Consider the following 25,547-nt stretch of genomic DNA (forward strand, 5'->3'; position numbering starts at 1 on the left):
CTGAGGGAAATTGGCACTGGAAAGACAGCAACTTTGAAACACATTGACTTGATTTGACTAATTTGAACAACTGAAGCTTCATATTAGCTTCAGATAAGCACAAAGTGAGGACTGTTGATTTTGTCCCTCACCACTTACATTGAAAGCACATCATGAAGGGATCTCTTAATTGGTCCTTGTAAACAGCAGGAATGATTACAGCAAGGGAAAAAACGTGTCAGTGTTCATTTGGGCACCTGACTCTAGTTTTAGGACAGACTTGGAAAATTGTAAACCAACCCTTTTAATTTGTTGCCACAAAGTTGGAAACACACTTCTGTCTAAAGAAAAAAATCAGTCACATTGAGATGTTCTTTTAATTGGAATTAGGAGGCCTAGTTAGCTCAAAACTATGAGGACATGGGTGTCCATATACTTGTGGCCAAAAGTGTACAATTCTGTTCACAGGTATTAAGTGTGTGTTCTGTATAAGTGAGCGTAACCGTGTGGCATATGTGTGTGCGGAGGAGAAACAGAGTGAGAAAGAGAGAGATATGTAAATTGAGGCGGCCTGTCGCTGTTTTCCTTTTCATTCTGTCCACCCTCCTTACCCCCTACAGTTCACTGAATCGCTGTCTTCCTGCGCTCGCTCCTGTGGCGCCAGAGAGGTAAAGGCCATCGTCTGTCACTCACGGATTTAATCATTCGGATCTACCGCGGTTCTCTCCGTATTTTCTGCCTCCGGTAATTGCGTTTCTGTTTCGTGCTGGCTGTTGAGCGCGCGCTGTCCAAGGTGCTGCAGCAGCGCGCGGCCCCGCCCATCCTCTCCCTCCATCGCTCTCCAACACACTCACACACGCGCACGCACACACACTTGCTCTCGGTCTCTCTCACCACGTGACTTTCCCTCTGCCAGGTCTCGCGGAGAACCCATCCTCTCCCTCCATCGCTCTCCAACACACATGCACGCACGCACGCACACACACACACACTTGCTCTCGGTCTCTCTCACCACGTGATTTTCCCTCTGCCGAGTCTCGCGGAGAGCATCAGACTGCACCTTTCCCTATTCAAGAGAGTGGAGAGAGAGAGAGAGAGAGAGAGAGAGAGAGAGAAGAGAGAGAGAGAGACATTGAGTCAGACAAAGACAGTGAGCGCGAGAGAGGGACGGAGAGCTATATAGAGAGAGAGGGAGAGAGGGAGAGAGAGAGAGCGCGAGGGGGAGACCAATACCACCTTGTAGCCTGGAGGCGAGCCCGTGATAATTTTGTCCCTGTCCGGTAGACCTACCACCAGGTGCGCCGCTGCTCTCTCCTCTCTCGCGGCTTTGAGACTCCTCAAATGGGATGAGGAGCGCGCGGCACTGTTGCCACGGACCCACAAGATGCAGGCAAGGTAGGTCGGTCGGTTTTTCTAGCCTATATGTACATATTTATATATGCTGTGAGCTATGTGTCTCCATCGAGGAAAAAACGCTGTTGGCTTTGTCTTTTTTTATATTATTTATCGGGGCGAGGCTGCCACATCACCGGTTCAGGTAGTGATGTCAATAATAATTTAAGGGGGAAAAAAGTAATTACCATATTACCGGTGTAAGTGCTAGGGCGCAGGTGATGACTGAACCCCGGTGCGAGCAAGAGAAAAATAAAATAAATAAAGAGGAGGTAGGCTATGGCCGCAAATCGAGAATCGATATTTCAACCGCATTCTTTCACCCCGTCTATCAATAACTGTGATGTCCGAAACTATGAGTGTAGCCCGCTGTGTGTTCAATTGCACCCAATGTGTGTGTTTGTGTGTGTGTGTGTGTGTGTGTGTGTGTGTGTGTGTGTGTGTGAGAGTGAGTGAGTGTGAATGTGCTCACTTGTTAAAAATGAGCTCGGGAAGCCGTTAATTCGATAAAGCGAGGCGGTTTGAGTCATCCGCCGCAGCGCCCGGTGCTGCTCCCGCTCTTTGTGATGTAGCTCACAGCATCCTTGTCGGTGCCGCGAGGTGGCCACCGTTTACCGTTATTGACCCCCCCCACAAATAAAAAATGACACAAAAAGACAAACGCCATTGGTGGCAAAGGGTTTCGTTTAGCATGCACTTAAGTTTCAGAAGTGATTTAAAAAATATGCTTTATGGCGTTAAGGTAGTTAGTTAAGGTATGCCACCTTATAAAAAAATCTCCTGCGGCATGATGGGAGCTCTATGGAGGAGCTGCTTTTTGTGTATGTCTATGTGTATGTGTGTGTGCGTGCCTATAGGCTGTAAGCTTGAGTAGTTGTGTGAGCTGTGTAAAGTAAAATCTAGGGTTTTATTGTGTGTGTTCAGTATTTGAATAGAGACTTAATTTTAGGCCTTTTAAATGTGTAATGTGACAATGTAACGTGTGTGTGTGTGTGTGTGTGTGTGCATGTGTGTGCATGTACACAAAATGCACGGGAGAGAGTAATTTGAAAATAATACCAGGCTCTGCTTGTGTATGCTGTGTGTGTGTGTGTGTGTGTGTGTGTGTGTGTGTGCCAAGAGTTTGTGCGTGCATGTGTACGTGTGTGTGACCCTGGTTGATTGTGCCGTCTCTGTTCTCTCTGTAGGTCGCTGAAGAGAGTGATGACGCGGCAGTGAGAGACACACATACCTCATTTGCGCGCACACATATACACACACATATTTGCCCACACACACTTTAAGTCTTGCCCTACTAAGACAAGGAGGAGGGGGAGAAAATTCTGCTATGACGGTGTCATTTCTCTCCATTACCAGTGTGTGAGCCACACACATACACACACACAAACACAGACTCACACTCCGTGGGGAGTTGCCTGCATGGGGGAGAAGGCCCTATCTAGGCCACAAAGATGGAGTTCACATCCTATTCGTCACGTATCTAACATTCACACAGATGTACACACAAACACACACACCTGGAATCTCATATGACAGAAGTGAAGAATGAAAGACTGAATGGAAAAGACGTTACAACATCTCAGAGACGACACAAACACCAGGCCAAGGCAAAAGAAGATGCCCCAAGTGTGCTGAAAGGATGGAGGAAGCTTCTGTTTGACCCCCTTCCCCACTGGAGCTGTATATTAAAGGAGCCTTCCCTTGTTAAGAGGACGATCAAGAAAACAGGGTGCACCTGAAAGTGTTCTTCGAAGTGCCCTACAGTTGTCACAATGAGCTGTAGGCTAGCGGGAACAAGCCTGCTCTAGCCTCTATCTCCTGTGTGTGAGTGTGAGCGCGAGTGTGTGTATGAGTGTGATGGCAGTGTGTGTTTGGGTGGCGGCCCCCCTGCTCTTCCTAGGGATGTGCCTGTGCAGCGTGGGGGGCCAGGCCCAAGGGGAGGTCCTGGAGTTTGGAGGCGTTTCCAGTCAGTGGGGGCGTTTTCCGGTGTGGAACGCCTGCTGCGAGAGTGTGCTGAGCTTCAGCCTGCGGACTCACAGCCAGGAGGGCCTGCTGCTCTACCTGGATGACGAGGGCTTCTGCGACTTCCTGGAGCTGCTGCTCCTCCACGGCCACCTCCGCCTGCGCTTCTCTATCTTCTGTGCTGAGCCGGCCGAGTTGCAGTCAGGCGTGGCGGTTAGTGACGGGCACTGGCACGCAGTGCGTGTCAAGCGGGACTGGAGGAACACCACGTTGGAGGTGGACGGGCGACAAGAGGGATGGGCACAGGTGAAGAGCAAGAGAAGAGACATGACAATATTCAGCCACACCTTTATGGGCGGGGTGACGCAAGAGCTCCACTCCTCGCCCCTGCGACTCACCTCCCCTTCGGTGCGGGAACAACCCGCCTTCCGTGGCTGGATCACGGCGGTGAGCATCAATGGCTCACTGGTGACACTGGACAGCTCAGAGGGTGTCACAGTTACACCTGGATGTGGGCCGGACCACCAGTGCCAAAATGGAGGGGTGTGCAGCGTGGTCAACGACCAAGCCGTCTGCGACTGCTCTGACACGGGTTTCCAAGGCAACGACTGCAGCGAAGGTAAGGCCCAGAACCATGCTGACCCATCATATACATCCCATTCCTTACATGCACACAATTTAATAAACATATGCGCGTGCGCACACACACACACACACACACACACATACACACACACACACACACACACACACACACACACACACACACACACACACACACACACACAAAGTTACTTTTCTGGATATATATTTCCTCATTTATACCTCTGATTTCAAACACCAGGTCCCTCAGTGTAGACATGTATTTTTCATTCACACCTTCACTGCTGTGTTCAGTAGGTGTGTATGGACCAGCAGCCTTCACAAACAGTGCAAGACATGCATACTGATTATGTTTGATATTGATTTCTTATGGCTGCCAATGACTCACAGTTTAGTATGTACCTCCACAAGTCAGAGCTAAGCCCCCTCCCAAGTGCAGCTAGTGTAGTGTAGATGGAGCTGAGAGCTTGAGCTTGAGCTTGAACAGCTGTTCTCAGCTGCATTCAGACCGTGAAGCTGGAGAGTCTTGAGATTTGAGACAAATTCCTGAAAGACAGAAAAGCCTTACCTGGCTGACTGCGTGAAAGCCTTGATGGGCTCAACTGATGTGTTTGGCAAAACACAATAACCATATAGATCCATTATGGATTTGGTTGCTGGCTCATGTTGAGAGACTTTAATTGGAACTAGGCTAAGAGGCTGGAAATCAGTGGTTGTTACATGCCTGACACCTGGCTGCCTGTGTTAATGGATTTGCATTGATTGGAGATGGCCTTCACAGGTAACATACATAGGGAGCTGAAGTGAAGTGTGTACAATATTTTGCCTGCCATTAATTTGAATAGCTCGCAGCATGTTAAAATGCTCAGTTTGTGTATGTGTGTGTGTAAAGTGTTTTGTGTCTTATGAATTATGAAAGAGGCAGTAGTGTCCTGTCAGTAGTACTTTATAAATATGAACTGTAACAATAAACAGCCTTACATAAAATATATAACTTTTATGTGCTTTATAAGAATAGGCAAAAGAAATGATTTAATACCTCAACCCTACAGAAAACCCTCCCTTTAATGTTGTCAAATAAGCCTTTGGTCAATGTAAGTGCCAATATACAGGGCACAGTAATGATGGCCATTACAAAAACGAAACAGCTGCTTAATGAACTCATCTACCTTGTTATGGCCAATACTGCAAATGCTTTCATTTCCCCCTGGTTAGTTGTGTGTGTCGTCAGATCTGCTTCAGTTCATTCACAGAGCAAATCTGCATTCTTAATCAATAGCACTTTTAACTACTGTATTTTTTGTTTTTTTTGTTTTTTGTTATTCCTTTTCGACGTCAAAGATGTCTTTCAGCATTGCCTCTGTGATTGATTTTATTTAATGACATAAATGCATCTGACAAAAACGGCAGAATGGCCTTGCTGTGTGGCCACCATTTGTCACTGGCCTGACCCTTACATTCGACCCAGTACCGCTGTCAGCATCACACATCCCTTTAGCCATCCACCATATAGCATTTAGTGGACAGTGAGATGGCCTACGTTACCATGGAGACAGAACTAATTGGGAGACCTCATGCCAGGAGTGTTTCTCCGTCCTCGCTCTTGCTGCTCTCCAATCTTTTGCTCCAGCCTCCCCCTCCTGTGCTCCTGCTGCACAGCTGTATCTAGTCTGTTAGTGTCTTCAGGCGTCGTGGCTGTCACACTAATCTTCTATATTTACATGTTTGTGGTGGTGAGTGTGCACGTATGTTCATATGTATGATGGGCATACTTGAGGCAAGAACGGCTGTCTTGACCGCTGGTCTTAATTTTCCAAGCAGGTTGGGCGGGTGGCTGCTGCAATATGCTCACTAGCAGGTCTGCAACTAACAATTTTTTTCATTATCGATTAATCTGCTGACTATTTTCTCAATTAGTTTATTCATCTTTTAGAGTATGAGCTGTCAGAAAATAGTGAAAAGTGTGCATTATATTTCCTGTATCTCGAACAGATGTATTCAAATGTCATGTCTTACTGTCATCTATGACACATAAAAGCAGCAAATCTTCAAATTAGAGAAACTGAAACCAGAGAATTTGTCTGTTTTCAGTTATCAAAATAGTTGATGGTTAATTTTCTTTTGATGGATTAATCGACTGCAGCTGTACTCACTAATGCTGGTATAATTATTCGATTGACAGAAAAATCATCAATGACAAAAAATACTTAATCGTAGCTATTTGTAAAGCAAAAATGCCAAAGATTCTCCTTTTTCAAGCTTCTGTTTTCTAGCATTGCAGAATAAATATTTTTTTGGTTTTGGACAAAATAGCAATTTGAAGACATCACCTTGTTGAGAAATAGTTACAGGCATCTCTCAAGAGCTGCAACAATTAGTTGATTGATCGACTTATCAGAAATAAGTCAATAAACAGAAAAAAAAATCTGCAGCTATTTTGATTATTAATTAATCGTTTAGATAATTTTTAAAGCAAAAATAGCAAGGATTTGATCGGCCCAGGTTGTTAAGTATGAGATTGCTGTTTTTCTTGGTCTTACTTTATAATAAATTAAATATGTTTGGGTTTTTTTACCTTTCATTGCACAAAATGAAATATTTAATAACACCACCCTGTGCTCTAAGATAATATGATGAACATTTCTTCACTTTTTTCTGATCTTTTTTTTTATAGACCCAACAAATTGATGATGAAAATAATTGTTACTTGCAACCCTGCATTTTTCACTCTTTTCTGTCATTTGATAGTCTAAAGGTTCAATTTATTAATCAAAATAAATGACAGCTCAGTCTATAATGAAAATAATTGCTAGTTGCAGCTGTAGGGCTCACTGCAGTGTGGGGGTTGTCTATACATTCAGGAAGTGAGAGGTGAAGCTATGATCAACGCTCTGCAGAAGCTCACTGCCACTGCGCTGAGAATTACATGTGATCCAAAGCCAGTCTAATCCAGTCTGCTGTGTTACTGCTGGTTAGGGCACAGTGGGAGACAGTCAGCACTTACACACGTACATACCTGCATTAACACATGTTACACAAACATATAAACCCACGGAGAGAAACACGATCACACAGTGTGTAAGCTCCACCGCCACCGCCACCGCCATCATTAGTCACATCACCAGTAAGGTTCCTAACAGCAGTGTAGCTACAGACATTTTACATAAATGCTCCCAACTGAAACTATACTTGCTTTGGACTGGTACAAGAGGCTACTTACACCTTTCACAAGGCTGTTTTATCTTCCTAGATATTGACTCACATTTCAATTGTGAGTGATGCCCTGTGTTACCGTGGAGAACAAGTGCTACATTCATTTTTTTTCTCTCTTTCTCTTGGCAGTAGTGGCTAGTGTTAGTAATAGTTGTGTCATAAAATGGTCCCAGTTAGGAGGTCTATTTGGATGGATGTACGTGTTGTGAGCAGTATTTTGTTGAAGTGGTACATCAGATCTGCCAGCAGCTCACTCCTCCGGGCCTCCGGTGCTAAGCTCCGCACCGTGGGGGGGGAGTCGAACCTTCTGCTCTGCTGCATTACGTTTATGGAACAGCCTTTCTAACCATCTGAGGGCAGCACAGACCCCAGGCTCTTTTAAAAACAAGGCCTAAAAACCTTTTTATTCAGAGGGGTTTTTTCACCCTCTCATAACTATTTTATTTATGCTGTGTATTCTGTTATTAATACTGCATCTATTTGAGTTTCACTATGAATGAAAAGTGCAGTACAAATTAAATGTATTATAATTATGTATTTGGTTGTGGTAAATTATGTGAAATCATATCACATTAGCAAAAAAACATAAGGCTCTTGTTCCCTTCATGAATCTTAGCTTGAGATTGTTGTTTCTGATGAATCGTTTCTTCTTTTAGATTCCCATTTCAGAGTTTGGGTGGAAATTGCTGCAGTGTTTAGAGTATGATGGTTGGATGATGGCGGAAATTGACTTTGGCTTAATGACTGGCTCATTTGGTGACTCCCTGGTAGTAATATTACAGAAATTCATGGACATTAGCTCACAAAACATTTAAGGGACAGAGCTACAGTATATAAAACAGCAGCAAATGGGGCGAGGTAACAGGAAACTTTTAAGGCTTTTAAACTAAAACACAGCAAAAAGCACAGAGTACAACAACATGTCAAGAGTACTTCCAGTACCTCGGTTTCTTTTAGACCTCCCTGAGTCATAAAACTCGTCTGAAAATAGTTCAGAGAGGTCTGAGAGGAAAATCGAGCAGATGATGTATTCTCTTGTGGATGGTTTTAAACTTCTTGGAGTGCTGTATTGTGGTTGAAAATGTTTTTTTTATTTTTAAACTGGCCCCATATACCGTTGTTCATTTCAGTCTGACAAAATGCTGGCTCACTCGGATATCTCCAATCACAGGATAGACAGGCTGAGCTAATATCCCTACATCAGTATCACTGCCAGTGAGTAACTCAAAACAACTTAATAATATGTCAAAAAATTATTTTCAGGTGCACCACAGATAGGAAAATCCAAAGGTTTTATCTGAGAATAAAAAGGTGGGAAGCAAAGAGAGTTGGGAAAGAAAGCTCAGGTCAGAAATCCCCTTTGACTAAAATAAAAATATAATATGAATGGCATCCATAGTTTTGTATAATGTTGATTGTATGTGGTGGAATTGGGGCCGTCTCTTTGAAAAAGGGAATCGTTATTTGCAAGTATATGAGTCCAGGCTTTGTGGTTGTTTTGTACGAGCAGAAGCAGGGTTGGGATAAAGGTTTATCTCTTATATGCCATCTACCAAATTATAATGTTATTTTGAATCCAGCAACATTATTGAAGCTGCATAATAAAGCTTTGAGATAAAATTATAACCCTCTGAAAATTAGAAACAAAATCTGTTGTGCATCCTTAACACAGAATGAATATGCTCAGCTATTGGAGAAAAAAAATGGATCCTCACGACCGTATTTGAAGCCAGAAATAAGCAATGTGGCTGTGGCAGTGCTAGTTTCCTCACACGGTTTCAATTACATGTTATCTTCAAGGAATCCCTAATGATCCACTTTTATTCACATTCATATTTTCACATGTTTGTGACAAGCTTAGAAACATATTATTAAATGCTGTATTCATTTTGTTCTCCCCAAGAAGACAGTGTATTATATATTTCATTTATGGGGGTTGTTCCAAAGTTCAACAATATGTCAGTTTAGGAGAAAACGCACTATTAGAGATATTCAGAATATAGCTGTAGTGAGTAAAGAGAGACTGTGCAGTGTTATGCATAGATGCAATTATTGTCTCTGTGCCCTCCAGTGAAGGCAGAGTGAACCTTGCTTGTTAGGCCTGGCCTGGCTTGCATTGTCCTTGAGGGCAAATCGCTGTTAGCATGCTAATGGCTCCACCTGTTTCTGCCATGCTACTAGCACAAGGGCATAGACAAGGGAACACACAGATGAGCACAAAGCAAACACACACACACACACACATACACACACACACTTACACAGACAATCAAATGCACACGAACACACACACTGTCCCAGTATTGAACCATGCATGCCCCTCGTCTTCCTGCACTGCTAATCCATCCCTACATGTTTTTTCCGCTATTTCACATAATTTTTACTGCCATAGTCAATGTAAGTATGTGTGTGTGTGTGTTGGAACAACAGAGAGAGATTGAGGGTGTAATTGTGAGACTGAATGTGTGTGTGCGTGTGTGTATGTGTGTGTGTATGTGTTTGTGTTTGTGTATTGCATGCTATCTGTCGGTTGCTCAGGGGAGAGGAAGCGGCTGCAAGGTAAGTTTTGGGGTAAATGGCTCCTGAATCCAAATATACAGGTAGGAATGTATATTTTCGCCCACACCCCTCTCCACCCTCTATATCTACAAGTGTGGGTGGGTATGTGTGTGTGCGCTTATATGTTTTTTCGTACACATGTGAAGTCTTAGCGAGAGATTGTGCGATTTCTTTATGCTGCTGTGTGCATATATATTTATATACAATAACAATAATAACAAACCTCAGTTTTGGCTACCAGTGCAGCATGGTATCCATTGTGACGTTTGCGTGGACTTTGCATGTATGTTACCACGGTAACCCTGGACGGGTGTGCATGTACAGTAAGTAGCCATGGTAACCCAAGGGCTGAGCATGCATGTTAATGAATGTCTGTCTTTCTCTTTCCTCGCCCGGCCCTGACACCTTCCCAGAGCACAGCTACCATCCAGGTAGGTTGCACTTCTCTATAACTATCTATCACTCTATCCATCTATCTTTCTGTCTGTCTATTTTTCTATCTATCTATCTATCTATCTATTTTTCTCTTTCTCTCTCTCAATTCTATCTTTGTCTGTATTTGTCTTATTCTCTCTTCACTCAAAACAATATCTTTCTTTGCTTCTCTATCCGAGTCCCTCTCTTCTTTTTCCCTTCATATTTTCATTACAACCTCTATTGTGGAAATACAGTACAAGGTATCCAGCGTATACATATATATATATATATATATATATATATATATATATATATATATATATATATATATATATATATATATATATATATATATATATGTGTTGATCTGTGTGGGTATGTAGGGGTTGGTTGCTGACATCTGGTAAGTACTACATCCAGTGTGTAATCATTTGAAGTGGCTCTTGCCTCAAGGTTACATCGACATAGACATACACAAATACTGTACTTTATACAACCTAGTTCATGGCTGTGTGCATACCTGTTTGTTCGTAGGATCGCTGCCTAGGATGAGTAAGTGTCTTCAAAGCGAGTCGTTTTTAGCTATTTGGAATAATTTAGAAGACTGATTCATACAGAAACACACAAAGAGAACTTAAAGTTTCACTAGCATGTCATTGGCAACACTCCTGTTATCACAAAAACACATATATGCAAACCTACACTTCACACCCCATGATCCTTTGCTGTGCTGACTGTGCTCTTGTCTTCCTTTAAGGTCTGGCACACCTGATGATTGGCGACCAAGGTATGGCCTCCTCTTACCTCACTTCCTGTTGTCCTCTGCTATACCATCATCCCCTACCTCCTCACCCTCACACTCATACCTCCCTGTATCCCCTCCCCACTTCATCACCACCTGGCGCAAGAGGAAGTTGTCTCTCTAGGCACTGAACTAAGGTCAGTTATTTTCTGCAATTGAGATTTTTTCATTTTATAAACGGTCCCATTTGGTCTAATCGAAAATTTCAGTTGTAATTTAAAGTGGATGACTTGGGCATTTACAGTGGTGCAGTTAAATATGAAATATGGCTTCAAAGAGCATCTCTGCTTTGAATTTTGAAGAGAGTGATGAGCCTGAGAGCAATTTCTGCTGGGATACATATATATATATATATGTTAATATATATATATTAACATATATATATAATAATGGGTGCTGATGTGGGAGGGATTAACAGGAAGGTGTAGGTGAATACACTTGATGGCACTTGGCTGGGTTAGATTTGGCAGGGCACCAGGTCACGGAAATGGAGCTAAGGGCCGACTGACCGACTGACTCCATGGATGGTTTGATTTGGTCTTTACTCTTCCACCTCATTGCATTTTTATTCATCTGTAAGAGTTTGATTGAGAGGATGAGAGCTTTGACTGTGTGTGTGCACAATGTTTATGTATGTGTGCATGTGTGCCTTTGCCTTTATCAGGGTTTGAATCAATGACTGGCAGTCTTCACACACACACACAAAAAAAACACTTATCCACATTCATCCCTGGCTTTTCATCGGCTTCCAGCATGCCTCGCTCTGCCGTCACCGGTCCACGCATTTTGCTCCTGCTCATTCATTGGCGAGCGCATGTGACAGATGTTCCTGTTACACCTCAACCCCTAAGTTTTCCAGTGGGTTTTTTTTTGTTTTTTTTGTTTTTTAACACAACCCAAAACAAGTGCCATTGGTCTGCTTTTTGAAAATTGTTCACTGATGAACAAAATTCTCTCTTGCCTTCCTTCTCCTTTTTTCCCCTTTCTTTCTTTGTTTCCTGGCCTCTTCCTCACTGTTTGGGACACCACCCTCTGTGAATGTAGCAAAACTCAGAGGTACCCCCACCCTGATTTTGTCATGTGTATGGCTAATTGGCTGTTCTGGATGGTTTTGAAGTTGAATGTATTGACTGGCTCTTGTATGTATGGTAATGCAGACCTTTAGAGCTATACGGCTTCAAGTTGCCAATAAATTGGAATGTTTCATTTATGAAAAGGTAAGCTGGTGAAGCATGCGTGCGCGTGCAAACGTGCTAATACTTACACATGTGTGCATGAGTGTGAATGACTGAATACAAGCTCTGGCCTACAGTGACTTTGAAAACCTGAAGGTAAGTTCTGCTCGATCAGTTGGCTCTGCATGACGCTGATGAATACACTGATTGGCCCACATGAAGACAGGCCTGACTGTGACAGGCCGGGCTGCGTCCATTGTGTTTTTTGATTGGATGAGAGAGGACATGATGACGGCTGTCTCCCATTGTGACAGGGCCGGCATGTATCCAGTGAAATGTGCTATTTAATGAAATGTTCATCCAAGCTGGTGGATAGAAATAACTTGAACACAGCGCACATGATGTCTCTAACAGTCTATCACACTGAGACATCAATTCATATATATTTTTATCTGAGTATTTTTACTATGTTTTCATTTCTAAGTAAGCTCACAGTGCAGGGGTTTTCTGCCTTAAAATGTCTGCCATGAATCATCCAGGTGGCAGTGAAAATTTAATTGCTTCATCTGGCTTATGCTCAGCATTTTAAATCACCTGCTTAAGGACTGACATGTATTAACATATGTTTCCAGCATTATTACACAATGTATTCGGTGTATTTGTGTATAGTGGATGCCCTTACTATTACGGATGTTTGGACTGTGATAGGCTGAAGGTAGAACTGTTGCTGAATATTTTTTTTCTTCCTCGTCTTTTTAAAACCTTTGAAGTCTCTTTCAGAAACTGTACACATGAAAAAATTGTGTGTGTGTGTGCGCGTCTGCATGTGTTTTTGCTCTGCATACTGAGATGTAAAGGCTGTCAAATGGTGCAGACGAAGCCTAGCTTAGGTTAGCTCAGCGTAAAGAGGCTTTTTGAGGAGCCCGCAAAGCTGAAATGAGTTTCTTTGAGGGGGCGGATTGGGTGTGGGGAGGGGTGTCTTAGAAAGATATATAGTATGTGTGTCTGCTTGTGTGTGTGCGTGTGTATGTGTGTGTGTGTGTGTGCGTGCTGTAGAAATTGAGAAAAAGAGACTGCGCCTGTGAGAGAAGAGCTAAAGGAATGAATGATAGGGGGAGCAGAGAGGGAAAGAGAGGAAGCGAGAGAGAGATAAAGTGAGTCGTCTTCGCTTCTGTGATGTAGAGCAACTGCCTGTATCTGCAAAGGGACAGCGCTGCTCCTGTCTGCCCTCCCAGCCCAGTCATTCTCCAAGGGACATCAGCCCTGATGGGGAGCCCCAGACCTTTCCCCTCCTCCATAAAACACAGCTATCATTCTCCCGGGAAACGATACCCACAGATCACTAATCACTTTGAGTGGGTGAAAATGCACGAATTGTGGAGGGAAGAAAGAAAAGAGGGAGCCAAATTGGATTTTCATAAGTATCGAGCAGCCAAAGGAAGAGGGGGGAAAAGGATTTTTTTTTTTGAAAAGTATTGAGCAGCAATAATCTGGATGGAAAATGTGCTTAAAGCCAAGTAGCAGATTTTGCCCTTTCTCTTCTCTCTGTCTGGCCAAGAATAGACCGTGAAGGGTTCTGGGTGAATGAGCAATTGGAGGTTTTGAATAGGATCGAGGAGTGGCTCTTGGACGTAATTGGCAGCGATACTTGTTTACGTTATTTATTTATTAATTTACTGTAGCTTTGACACGGTTTGCCTGGTTAATAATGGTTGTTGGTCCGCATGTCCAAGTGTTCTTGATATCAATCCGACAATCTGTGCTCAGCATAGACAAGTGGTCAGCCTGTCTTGAAGTGACCTTTAAACATGCACGTATGTGAACGGACGGACAAACAGACACACACACTCACGCACAATAACCTTTAGAGAGTGCCTGCTGAGTAGGTGAGTGAGTGTGTGTTCAGTGTAAATATGCATGAGTAAGGCTGCCTGCACATATTCTTCACGGTCAGTGGATGAAGGCAGGAGAAGGAACGAGGTGTGTGTGTGTTTGCATGTTTGTGTGAGTTCTTGTGTGAGTGCGTGTTCAGGGGAGGTGGATTGTGAGTCATCACTTGTGACTCATAAAGCGTCGGCAATCAAAGCGGCTCATTTTAACACATTGTCTTATTGCAAAAACACACAGATGGGCGAACACTCCATTCAGGCACGGGCTACACACACACACATGTTTAGTGTCACACTCTTTGGATTCCTCTTTATATTGTCGCTTTCGTTTTTGTCCCTCCTCCTCTCTCGTCCTCTCCGGGACAAACACATGTGCGTGCTTTTCTCAGAAAAAAAAACACACACATACACACACACAGCAGACTGAGCTGCGTGCTGACTATACCATATGTGGGATTCGAAAGTGGTAGCAGACGCCAAGACAAGAGGAACCAGTCAGTACCAGCAAAGTACAGCATGTCTCCTACCTCTTACTCATCATGGTCCTGTAGTCCTAATAATAAATCGCACAAAGACTGATAACTTTTTAATAAAATATAGACCCATATGAGTCTAAATGAAAAAACAGATTTTCATTATTTTATAAAATGCCTTTTATAACTTTAATTTATCTATATTTATGTCAATTTATCTCAATCATGAGGGTTTTTAGGATGATTAGTCAATAGTCAGAAAATTAATTAGCAGCCATTTCAATAATTGATTTTTTTTTTTAAATAAAAAATATCAAACCTATTTTCTAAAATGTGAGGATTTGCTCCTTTTCTCTCTTTTCTGTTTAATAGATTTAATATATTTGGATTTTGGACTATTGGTCCATTGTTGGGAATCTGTAATGTCAGTTTTGGTTTGCGGTTTTTCATTATTTTGACAAATTTAAAATACAAAATGATTTGTTCATTAATAAAAATATTACCAAACGGCAATGAAAACGATGATCAATACAAATTGGAACCAAGTCCAAGCATGTAGATTTGTTTAGATTAGAGCATGTCTGGCTATAATGATAACAGTTATGAAGGACCACAGTAAATCCTCAGAAGTGTGGCTTCACTTTATTAAAGAAAACATAAAGGCAAAGTGCAATGCATGTGGGAATCTAATTAACTGTAAGTCAGGTTGCACATCAAATTTGATCAAACATTAAAGGCAGCACAGCATCGATCTGAAAGAATGTTCAGTGTTTGATGTCTTGTGGTCTTATAGCCTGAGTGTGTCATCAGCCAGCGTTAGCATTATGCTAGCACTTCCAGTAGAGTCAGTTATACTCACAGTTCTCTTTGGCAATCAAGGGAAAGATGTCCAAAGACAAAACTACAGAGTGTCAAATACCACAGCATCCAACAACATAAGTCAAAGTAAAAGAATACAGATATTTTTGTTATCCAAACATTTGACCCCTCTTTTTTTCACCATATCAGAATTGAAACTGGGAATTCATGAGAACTGAAATTGATAAGCAGAATTGGAAACGATAAAATTCAAACGATACCCAAACCTAATTTTAATTAATAATTAGTCCAAGCCCTGCGAGACAAGTAGGAATGAAAGATGTTGCCTTATGTTTGTGTCTGTACGTGTACTGAATCAAATGGAAAATCACATTACCTATTCCATATGCAGACACCTTTTTTTTTTTAAATCACCACAGTGTGATTTAATAATAATAGTCTTTGTCAGTACACTCCAAATTTCTGTAGTTTCTGTCAGTAAAACCTGCATCATCTAAGCATTGAAGTAAATATTATGATTCTACTGTTAAACTGTATATATTAGTAGAAAAATATTTGTCCGACACATACAATATATTAGCTACTGCAGTGGTAATGCTCACACAATTTAGCTAGACGGGCAAGTGAGCAACACCCAATTCGGGGTGAAAGAGAGCTGCTTGGTGTTAAGAGGCAAGTGTCTGGTGATTGGCTGTCTGCCGGACTGAATTTGGCTCCTGATGGCAGCATCTTGAGCCGTGAAATAGAAACTCTTAAAACTAAGTTGAGCTCCCTCTGGCCATCAGTAGCGATAAGCAACTGCAACCAAGTTTTTACTGCAAAATGTATAATTTTCCTTGATATACCCTCATCACTAATGGAGCTAATTCGGCTTCTACTCTCTGCTACTAACACGCATTACTGTACTGTACTACAGCACTCATTAATCCTTAACACCCATGCAGTTCTTGTAATGAAAGTCACAGCACCACATAGAGAGCTCTACCCCCACGTTATCAGGGAGATGTTCAGTTACCGAATTCACCATGGGAAAAGTCTAGCAATCCACTTGTAAATGTACACATTTACTGCTAATTGTATGCAATTACCATCCCGTTAGCAAACGTATACATTAACATTTTTACACACTCACAGCAATGCTAATAGGGAACACACAAAGCCGCTGCACCCTGTAATCGCCTAAAAATAAAGACATCAAACGGACTCCCCATTTACAGAGGATGAAGGGGAAAGATAGAGTGGAGGCTGGCTGCGAGTGCATGAGGAAAGGCGATATAAGGTAAAGGAGTGTAGAAAAGTGATGGTGAGGAAAGATATGAGCGTATTCACAGAAAGTGGGAAAAGAAGGGTGGAAAGAGAAGGTCGGAGACGCAGAGGGAGACAGGAACAGAGATAAGACTGCAGCGTTTCTCAGCAGGGGCGCTGCATGTCTCCTTGGGCTCCTTGACTTGACACAGTCTCACATCAGCCAGGATGGTATTCATCAGTGATGCAGATACTTCATCCACACACACACATATTTTTTTAGAAAGAAAGAGAAAGAAACAGGCTAGTCTGTGCTCTAATTGTGTCTATTGTTTTTTTTTCTTTACCTGTTCTAGCAGTTTCCATTGTGTCTGGGTGGGTGCTGAGGGTAGTGGCCCAATTGGCAATTCGCTCCAGTGCCCCATCCGGCTTTTTGAAGTTTTCTTTGCTGCGTGCCAAAAAAAAAGAACAAACACGTGAACAAATGAATATGCACACACACACACACACACACACCTCGAAACGCTTTCTTTTGGTACTTGTCTGGCATAACTACAGCAACTGAAATAGCCACAGCATTCATTAAAAACCCATTACATTACCTTTATGAAAAAATCCCTTTATGCTCTTGTTATTTGTTAACAACCTGCTGTAAAAAGGGTTTCATTAGGCATGCTTGTGTGACGGTGCAGTGTGTGTGTGTGTGTGTGTGTGTGTGTGTGTGTGTGTGTGTGTGTGTGTGTGTGTGTGTGTGTGTGTGTGTGTGCATGGGTGGATATGTGTGAAATTACATGCATCCAAACCTTGAGCAGTGTTATTTGTTGTTGTCGGTTTATTTAACCTGGCTGCCTGAAGCCTGTATGCACACATGCACATTACACACTTACAGTACATGTGTTGGTGTGCTCGCCTGTGCGGGTGTATGTGTGTCTAAAAGGGATGAAACTGACTCTGATCTTATCCAGCTTAAGACAAATACACTGTTCTGCCTGCAGACATTGTCATGGAAACAAGCCGGTTTCCCTGGGTACCAGAGAGAAGGCCAAATTCGAGTTACAGACAGAGGGAGAGCGAGAGAAAGATGAGCATAGATAAAAAAGAAACAAAAAGGGACACGAAATAAAAGATTGAACATAATGGCGTGAAGTCTTCTGTTCACTGCTTTTGCTTAAAATTAAATTCTAAGGAAGTAACCATTTAAAATATGATGTAGTGTTGTATCAATGGGGAAAAAAGACTAACAGCAACTAAAACATATTTTCAATATTGATTCATGCGCCAGTCATTTTTTTAATTAGTCGATGAGTCAGTCAGTATAAAAAATGTGTTCATTTGCCACTATTAACTGTCTTCATATGACTTTGTTAGTTGGACGTAAGATCACATCACTTATTGAGATACTGATGAATCCAGGAAATAGTGAATGAGTAATTTATGAAAATAATTGTTAGTGGCAGCCCTGTAGTTTATTCATCGTTCACAGAGTCAAGTGTGACATCCTCAAAACTAGATGCTGTTCAACTTATTCTTCAATTTACTTTATGCGTCACAAATGAGTCTTAACTTATCAAAAAACTGGTTGCTGATTAATTTACACGTTGCGACTAATTGAATCATCATTTAACAACGAGGGTGAAAGATTTTTCGTCAGAACTGGCGTCACATTTGTTTTACTGCACGTCTCATTTTGGGCATGAACGCCTTCAATTTAACAACAACAACACAGAAAACGGAATAAGAGATCAACGTTGCGACAACCAATCTGTCACTTGTGTCCTGACAGTAATATCCTCCTCTACAGTATTGCTCCCTTGGCTGTGATGTGATAGCCCAATCGCTTTCAAAGCCAGATGCTGTATATCACCGAATAGAGATGGAGACAGCAGTCATAGCCCTTAGTGAACTTGGCTGTATGGATTTTCGCACTTTTAAGTTAATATGGAGACTATGCATATGTTTGCATACATTTGCATACATTTCCTACCCTGGTCATCTATCTGTATACTGTACAAGTGCATAGTTAATCCACCTGTCTGTTATTACGTAAGGAGGGATGCCTTCATGCAGGATGTTTGAGTTTATGCCGTGTGTGTGTGTGTGTGTAGACAGTCTGAGGGGAGCTGATAGCAGAACTGCATGGTGGGCTAAAAACGAGGTGCAGGGGAATTGCAGTGTGCTATCTCCAGAATGACAGGGCTGCCATGATTGAGGCTTGCTACACTAGGATTTAGATACACCAGCATTTTTCTCTCTTTCGTTCTCTCCAGCTATCCATCCATTCCTCCCTCTCTGCCACTCCCTTTCCTTGTCTCCTCTTTCTTTTTTTTCTCTTCCATTTTGTGTTAGTCATTTCAATGAGTCTCTCCATCTCTCCTTCTTTTTTTCCCCCTTCATCTTTCAAATTCCCCCCGTGCATCTTTTTCCTTTTCTCTACCCCGCTTCATTCCACCCTGCTCCCTCTATCAGGTGCTGTATAATGTAGGCTCCCCTGATGTGCTCCCAGCCTCCATCCGCCATTTTGATTCAGTACAGCTGTCCATGATAATGTACTGTTCACTCAATCACTCTTTCTCTCTCTCACCCTCGTTCTCCATCTCGCTTCCTGTCTCTCTCTCTCTCTCTCTCTCTCTCTCTCTCTCTCCCTCTCTCTCGCTCCCTGAAACACACACATGCACGAACACATTCATATTTGCTGCAGCCCCTGTAACACGGGGTTGCCATGGAAATGACAAATTAGTGTGTGAAATGTTGAGGAGGAGACCCATGAGAAGAGACAAAGCCATATGAGACGCGCACGCTCACACTCGCCATATGCACACAAACACACCGAGAAATCCAAGTGATGTGTGTTTGATCGTTGGAGGGGCGGTACAGTTGCAGCTGGTCCCAGCAGCAGCAGCCATCAGATCAGTTATTCACTCTCTCTCTCTTTCTCTTTCTCTTCCTTTCTGCCTCCCTGTAGACTGCTTTATTCATTAGAGTAGTAAGGTCTAACGCCAATCACCCTTTTTGTCTCAATTCTAACTCTCCCTGTAGCCTGCATAGTTCATTTTTTTCTTATTTTTGTGACTATTTGCTAGCATATTTATTTCCTACCTTGTTTCATAACTCCCTGTTTTCCCTTCTTCCTGCCCCCTTTCCTCCTTTCTTTTCTTTTCCTCTCTTTTAATTTAATCAGGTTGTCTCGATGTGACAAAAATGTATTTTTCAAGGGAAAACTAAGGGGGAAAAAAACATGTTAAGTGAGATAGGGCCGCAACTAACTGGTATTTTCATTCACCAATTAACTATTTATAACAGGTCAAATGTGAAAAAAAGAATTTCTCAGATGCTAAACAGATGTTTTCAAATTGCTTGTTTTATCCGACCACTAGTCTAAAGATATTCAATTAAGCTGCAAGAGAAAGGCAGCAAATCCTCATATTTCAGACCCACAGCTGTTTGGCATCATACATTTCTTGATCAATGATTCAAATGATAAATAAATTCCTTTGTTGTGTTGTAATTGTTGTATGTTCATTTTCAGTTAATTGACTAATCTGTTAGAGTAATCAACTAATTGTTCCAGCTGTGGAGTCTTATGTGCAACTACTAAACCTGCATACAGGAAAGAAATTAAGAGATTTACAAAAAAAGAAAAAGAAAAAAAGAAGGTCAGATAACCAAAAGTCAAGTGACAATAAAAAAAATGAAACATTTAGAAATATGAGTAAAAATCTGATTGTAAAGCTTTAAAACTTCCAAAGCAAATAGAATATTTTAGAAATTATTTCAAAGAATTTCCTTTCCTTTACGAGCTTTATTTAATCGAGTGATCTAGGAGAGATCAAAAAATAAAAAAATTCCTTTAAGTCAAACCCTAGATGCAGTACAGCTTGTCAAGTGAATCAATTAATCAACTAATTGACTGAAATATGCACTGGACTGTAGTGTTGAAACAAAAAACCGACAATTGTGCATCAGCAAGAATCAATTACACAAGTCAAAAAAATGATAAAGAAATTAAAGTAACTAGCTTGAAAGAATTTCTGTCCTTTCCTCGATTTACTTACTATATTTAGTCATCAGGATAAAAAAATAAATTCATTCTCAGTCAGACATCACATCCAGCACACAAACAGCCCACGAGAAACCATTACAGCAGTGAAACAAATAAAAACATAGTGTTAAAAAAACCATAACATAGTAGTGCTCAGCAAAAAAGAAATATTTTTCCTTTCTGTTCCCTCCCTCTTTCACTGCACTCCTCCACTCTCCTGTTCCCGCGCTTTGATCGACAGTGCTCTCCACAGGATGAAGTGTGACATGTGGTGTGTATGTCAGTGTCTGTCTCACTGTTTACTCTGAGCTAATACTGACTCACTCCATTAATCTGAGCTACAACAGATCCACTCCAACCTGCCCACTTGAGAGTGTGAGCGCACGCGTGCATGTGTGTGTGTTTCTGTGCGCACGTTTGTGTGCTTTAGGTATGTCTCTCCACTCTTGAGTACATGCATACATGACACACAGCTATGTCCTACATTCTGTTTGCCATTTTCCTGCCTGATTTGGATGTGTGTGTGTGTGTGCGCCTGTTGTGCGTGTGATGTAATAGAACAAGGAGCAAGTGTTTGTGGGCCAGAGCTTCCAGATCGATGCAGAGATGCTTTATGTGCTCCTGTCTGCTCTAATGACATGTCTGTAAATTAGCAACAGAATGGTGGAGCACCACACTGAAACCTAATGGCACCTCTGTAAATTACTGCTAGAATGCTGCCGGACGGCTGCGTGTGTTCTCATTGTGAGCAACTTGGTCGCCCCCCCCCCCCCCCCCCCCCCGCTCTGCCACCTCATCTACATTTGTCTGCGTGTCTGCTTGCGTGTGTCAGTGCGTGTATGCGATTGTGTTAGCGTTTTTGTGGCTGCTCTTTCTGCGTCTATGTGTGCATCAGTGTGTGTGTTTTTGTGTGTCTCTCTCTCCTCCTCCTCTTCGCTCTCGCTCCTCTCAGTAAAGACTAGCCCGAGGCCCTGAGTTGGTAATAGCTTTTCTGACAGCAATACACCAATATTTACAGAGACCAGCACCCACCCACACCCCCGCACATTTCATGCACACATAAAAAGCATATACTTGTCCACTCACACATACACATTCACGTGCTTGAGCGCAAAGTTGCACACATTTTTCTTTTTCTTTTCGAGGCACATGCACACACACACACTCTCTTAATTAACATGCTGGGAGGGAAGGAGTCAGTCACTAGAGGGAACTCACACACATGCTGGCAAACAACGTGTTGTTTCTCACTCATATTGGCATTCATACTCAAGTTTTTTTCATGCAACTGAAGCAAAGAAAGACAATTTGCCACGATTGCTCTCTGAATTGTGATATATTCTCACTTTTTCCTTCTCATTATTCTCTCTGTGTTATATTCATTCAAGTGCGGCCGATTCCATTTCAGCACTCTTCTCTCTGCCTCTCACTACCTTAATAACCTATTACACTTCAGTCTATTCATTACATGGCAACTCCCCCCCTCCCTTCTCTCCAGCGGTTCCTTACCGAGTGTCTGTCTTGCTCCAGCCTGACCTAGTGTGTGTTAAATTCCCCTCTGTTCTCCTCATTATTGGGAACTACAAGATGGTGGTTATGCCAGAGGCTCCATAGAGCCGAGAAAAAGAGGCCAACAAGAAGTGCGGAGAGGAGTGGTGGCGTGAAGCTAGAAGGGAGGTGTGAGAGAGATATAAGGATGGTGGTGAGGAGAATACTGGAGCGGATGCGGAGGAAGGGTGACGCTTTGGGGGGATGGGTGTGAAGTAGACAGATAATGTCGCCCCTGCTTGTGTATGCCGGCACAATAGTACGATCATTTTTTGAACGCAGATGTGTGTGTAGGTGTGCATATTTGTTCCTCAGCTCGCTTATGTGGCTGTGCACTTGTGTGTGAGAAGGTGTGAGAGAGTAGATAAGAGAGTGTGAGCTTAAGGATGATGGATTGCAAAACCTTGGTCTAGTGTCCTTGGGGGTCACTAAGGGTGTGCAAGGTAAGTTGCTATTGGCTGTCTGCCTGTCTGAATTCTAACTGGCCAATCCTGCCTGCTGCGGCTGCCGTGATGCTTACAGGCTATTGTTCTCCATCTTCATCGTCGGTTGTTGCCATCTTTCTCATAACCTTTCTGACCTCTCCTGATACTGTACATACATGCATCGACACACACTTTCTGGCATTTGACGAACATTATGAAATGAGCCATGTTGTCAAACAAGACCACATCACCTCAGACTGCCAGCACAGCTGTTCTCTCAAAAGAGAGGATGGCAGGTTTCATAACAAGTTTGGAATGCCACAGACTCACGACTGTCTCTCTCGCATCCACACTGTTTAATCTCCAACCCACATGAGTGATCAAAGCTTGTTTACACACCATTCCATGGTACGATTAGAGGTATGGAAGGAAGTGTTTCTTCCAAGTGCTGGAATCAGTGAGGCTTTGCCTGACAATAACAACATTTTCAGCATCTTAAACAATATGTTTTGTACTGCACATCCGAGTCAAATTTAACCAGGCCCAGCTAAGCTTTGTTTTACTCGGCTGGCTCTGATGAACACCCACCATTTTATCATCTTTGAGCATATTGTGAAGAGCAGTGTGGGAAGAAGCAACATAGCTATTGTACTAATCATTATGACAATGTACAATAGTGTGATGGCTCAACACTCTTCTTTTTTTTTTTTTTTCCTCCTCTTTCACCTTTTTTTCTCTCAGCTCGCGAGGAGTATGTTGCCACCTTCAAGGGCTCTGAGTATTTCTGCTATGACCTGTCGCCCAACCCCATCCAGTCTAGCAGCGATGAAATCACACTTTCCTTCAAGACGCTGCAGCGCAACGGCCTGATGCTGCACACCGGCAAGTCAGCCGACTACGTCAACCTGGCACTGAAGAACGGTGCTGTGTCGCTTGTCATCAACCTCGGCTCCGGGGCCTTCGAGGCCTTGGTAGAGCCCGTCAACGGCAAGTTCAACGACAACGCCTGGCACGATGTCAAAGTCACCCGCAACCTGAGACAGGTAACCAGACAGCAGGGGATGGAAGAGTGAGCGACCGAGCAAAGAGGAGGAGAGGAGAGGAGAGATGTAAAATTAGATACAGCGATGTTAACACGGCTTGAAGGAGAAAAATGGCTATAGGAAGAGAGATAAAAATGGCAAGTAGTAGATGAAAGGATGGATGGATTGTATGTGATGAAATGATAAGCAATCAACAGAAAATTCATTGGCAACAGGTTTGAACATTTTTATGAATTTTTCAAGGAATTTATCAAGCAAACATTTGCTTGTTTCAGTGTTTTAAACGCAAATATTTGCTTCTCTTCTTTGGTTTATATAATTATACATAGAATATCTTTAGCACAACATGCAATTTGAAGACTTTACCTTGGACTCCGGGAAATTGATTTGAATATTCGACTGTTTTCTGACAGTCTCTGTTTTCAGACTCTCTTAATTAACATGCTGGGAGGGAAGGAGTCAGTCACTAGAGGGAACTCACACACATGCAATCTTTAGCACAACATGCAATTTGAAGACTTTACCTTGGACTCCGGGAAATTGATTTGAATATTCGACTGTTTTCTGACAGTTTATAGACTAACTGATTAATTGGTTAATTTGAAGAATAATCAGGAAATGAAAAGTAGACCTTAGTTACAGCCCTAATTTCAAATGCCTGTTAAGTCATTTCAGTGTGTATCTGACTTTGGTGAACCACAGTGACTGCTGCAGATGTTTCAGGGGCTGTGGGCAGCAGAAAAGACTATAATCCGCAGCAAGAAACTAATCAATGTAGAAGCTACGGTCAGTGGTCTGTTGTCCAACTGCAATGATGCTGTGGTAGGAAGAAAATACCTGAGGTTTTGGTCTTAGTTTACAGTGGGTTAACCACCAGACCAGCACTGCTTTCAGCTCTAGGTGAGTGCTTTTTCAATTGTGTGTGTGTGTGTGTACGAGTGAGTGTGTGGGTGAGTGATTGAATGAGAGAAAGAGTGAATTAGAGAACACTGAGGGTCACGAGCACTCGGGTGCTTGTAATCCACCTTTGCCCTGCCTCTACCGTTTGCCTGTGTGTACTACTAACTTGACTACTAACTTTACTAACCTGCTAGTGAAACTAACCACCATCCATGGAATGATTCATTCTACTAACCTAACCTGTGCCCTTCTCCTAGCGAAACCACTCCAACCAACCTACTAACCTCACCAGAGGCCTTCTAGCTTTCCTTTTTTTGTTCCCGAAGTTGTTCTGTTCACAGTTTTTTGCTTTCCTTTCTCCCCCTCTCCTACAAAGCACTCAGGCATTGGACACGCTATGGTAAACAAACTCCATTGTTCGGTAGATATCATTCTAATTGTTTCTTAGTTTGGGTTTGCCCCGTGTCTATTTCCTTTTGAACCATAGACATCAAAACTAAACCAATAAAAGGATAAATGCGGTTGGTAATATTTACGCTTAAAAAACCCCGCCCCCACCCCCGTCTTTGCCAACCACTTTTTTCTTTAAATCCTCCCTTTCTCTCCCGTTTTTTCACCCCATCACTCTGTGACTGACATGTAGGGGTGTTCTGATTGGCTCATCCCTCACCTGCACGCAAGTGGCGAGCCCCACCTCCCCCCACCCCTTCCTGCATGGTGTGACCCAGAAACCCATCCCCTCTCTGACTGGTCCGTAAAAATGGATAGAGAGGCTCCTCCTTCCCCTCTTTTTTTTTTCTTCTTTTGATTTTTCGTCTTCCACTCTGCCACTGCATGGTCTTCATGGTGCCTCTGATTCAAGTCTCATCTGTTGTTCTTTTAATCTCCTGTGTCCTCTTTGTTGGTGGTTGCATGCAGAGAGAGGAACAGGCTGCATGTTTATATATTTATCTATGTGTGTGCGTGTGTATGTATGTGTGTGTGCGTGGAATGAGCCGCAACCCATCTAACACCTGTGCGTGTGTGTACATCAATATGTGTGTGTTCGTCAGTGTGTCATCTCA

The 25,547-nt window shown here is 42.5% G+C and overlaps 1 protein-coding gene across 3 annotated transcripts in view; it reads left to right on the plus strand.

The window, feature by feature from the left end:
* Nucleotides 1-3,219: 3,219 nt before the first annotated feature.
* Nucleotides 3,220-25,547, plus strand: part of nrxn1a (neurexin 1a) — a 59,676-nt gene continuing 37,348 nt past the window's right edge. Inside the window, exons 1-6 of one of the 3 annotated variants that reach the window (XM_062442684.1) lie at nt 3,220-3,952; nt 10,122-10,139; nt 10,883-10,912; nt 11,972-11,983; nt 23,282-23,583; nt 24,860-24,883. In XM_062442684.1, coding sequence (XP_062298668.1) covers nt 3,220-3,952; nt 10,122-10,139; nt 10,883-10,912; nt 11,972-11,983; nt 23,282-23,583; nt 24,860-24,883 — 1,119 coding nt within the window. Of the gene's footprint in view, nt 3,953-10,121; nt 10,140-10,882; nt 10,913-11,971; nt 11,984-23,281; nt 23,584-24,859; nt 24,905-25,547 lie in introns of all 3 variants that reach the window. The other 2 variants (XM_062442683.1, XM_062442682.1) reach the window with 2 other exon arrangements.

Source organism: Scomber scombrus, chromosome 21 (genome assembly GCF_963691925.1).
Source record: "Scomber scombrus chromosome 21, fScoSco1.1, whole genome shotgun sequence".
NCBI classification, from domain to species: Eukaryota; Metazoa; Chordata; class Actinopteri; order Scombriformes; family Scombridae; genus Scomber; species Scomber scombrus.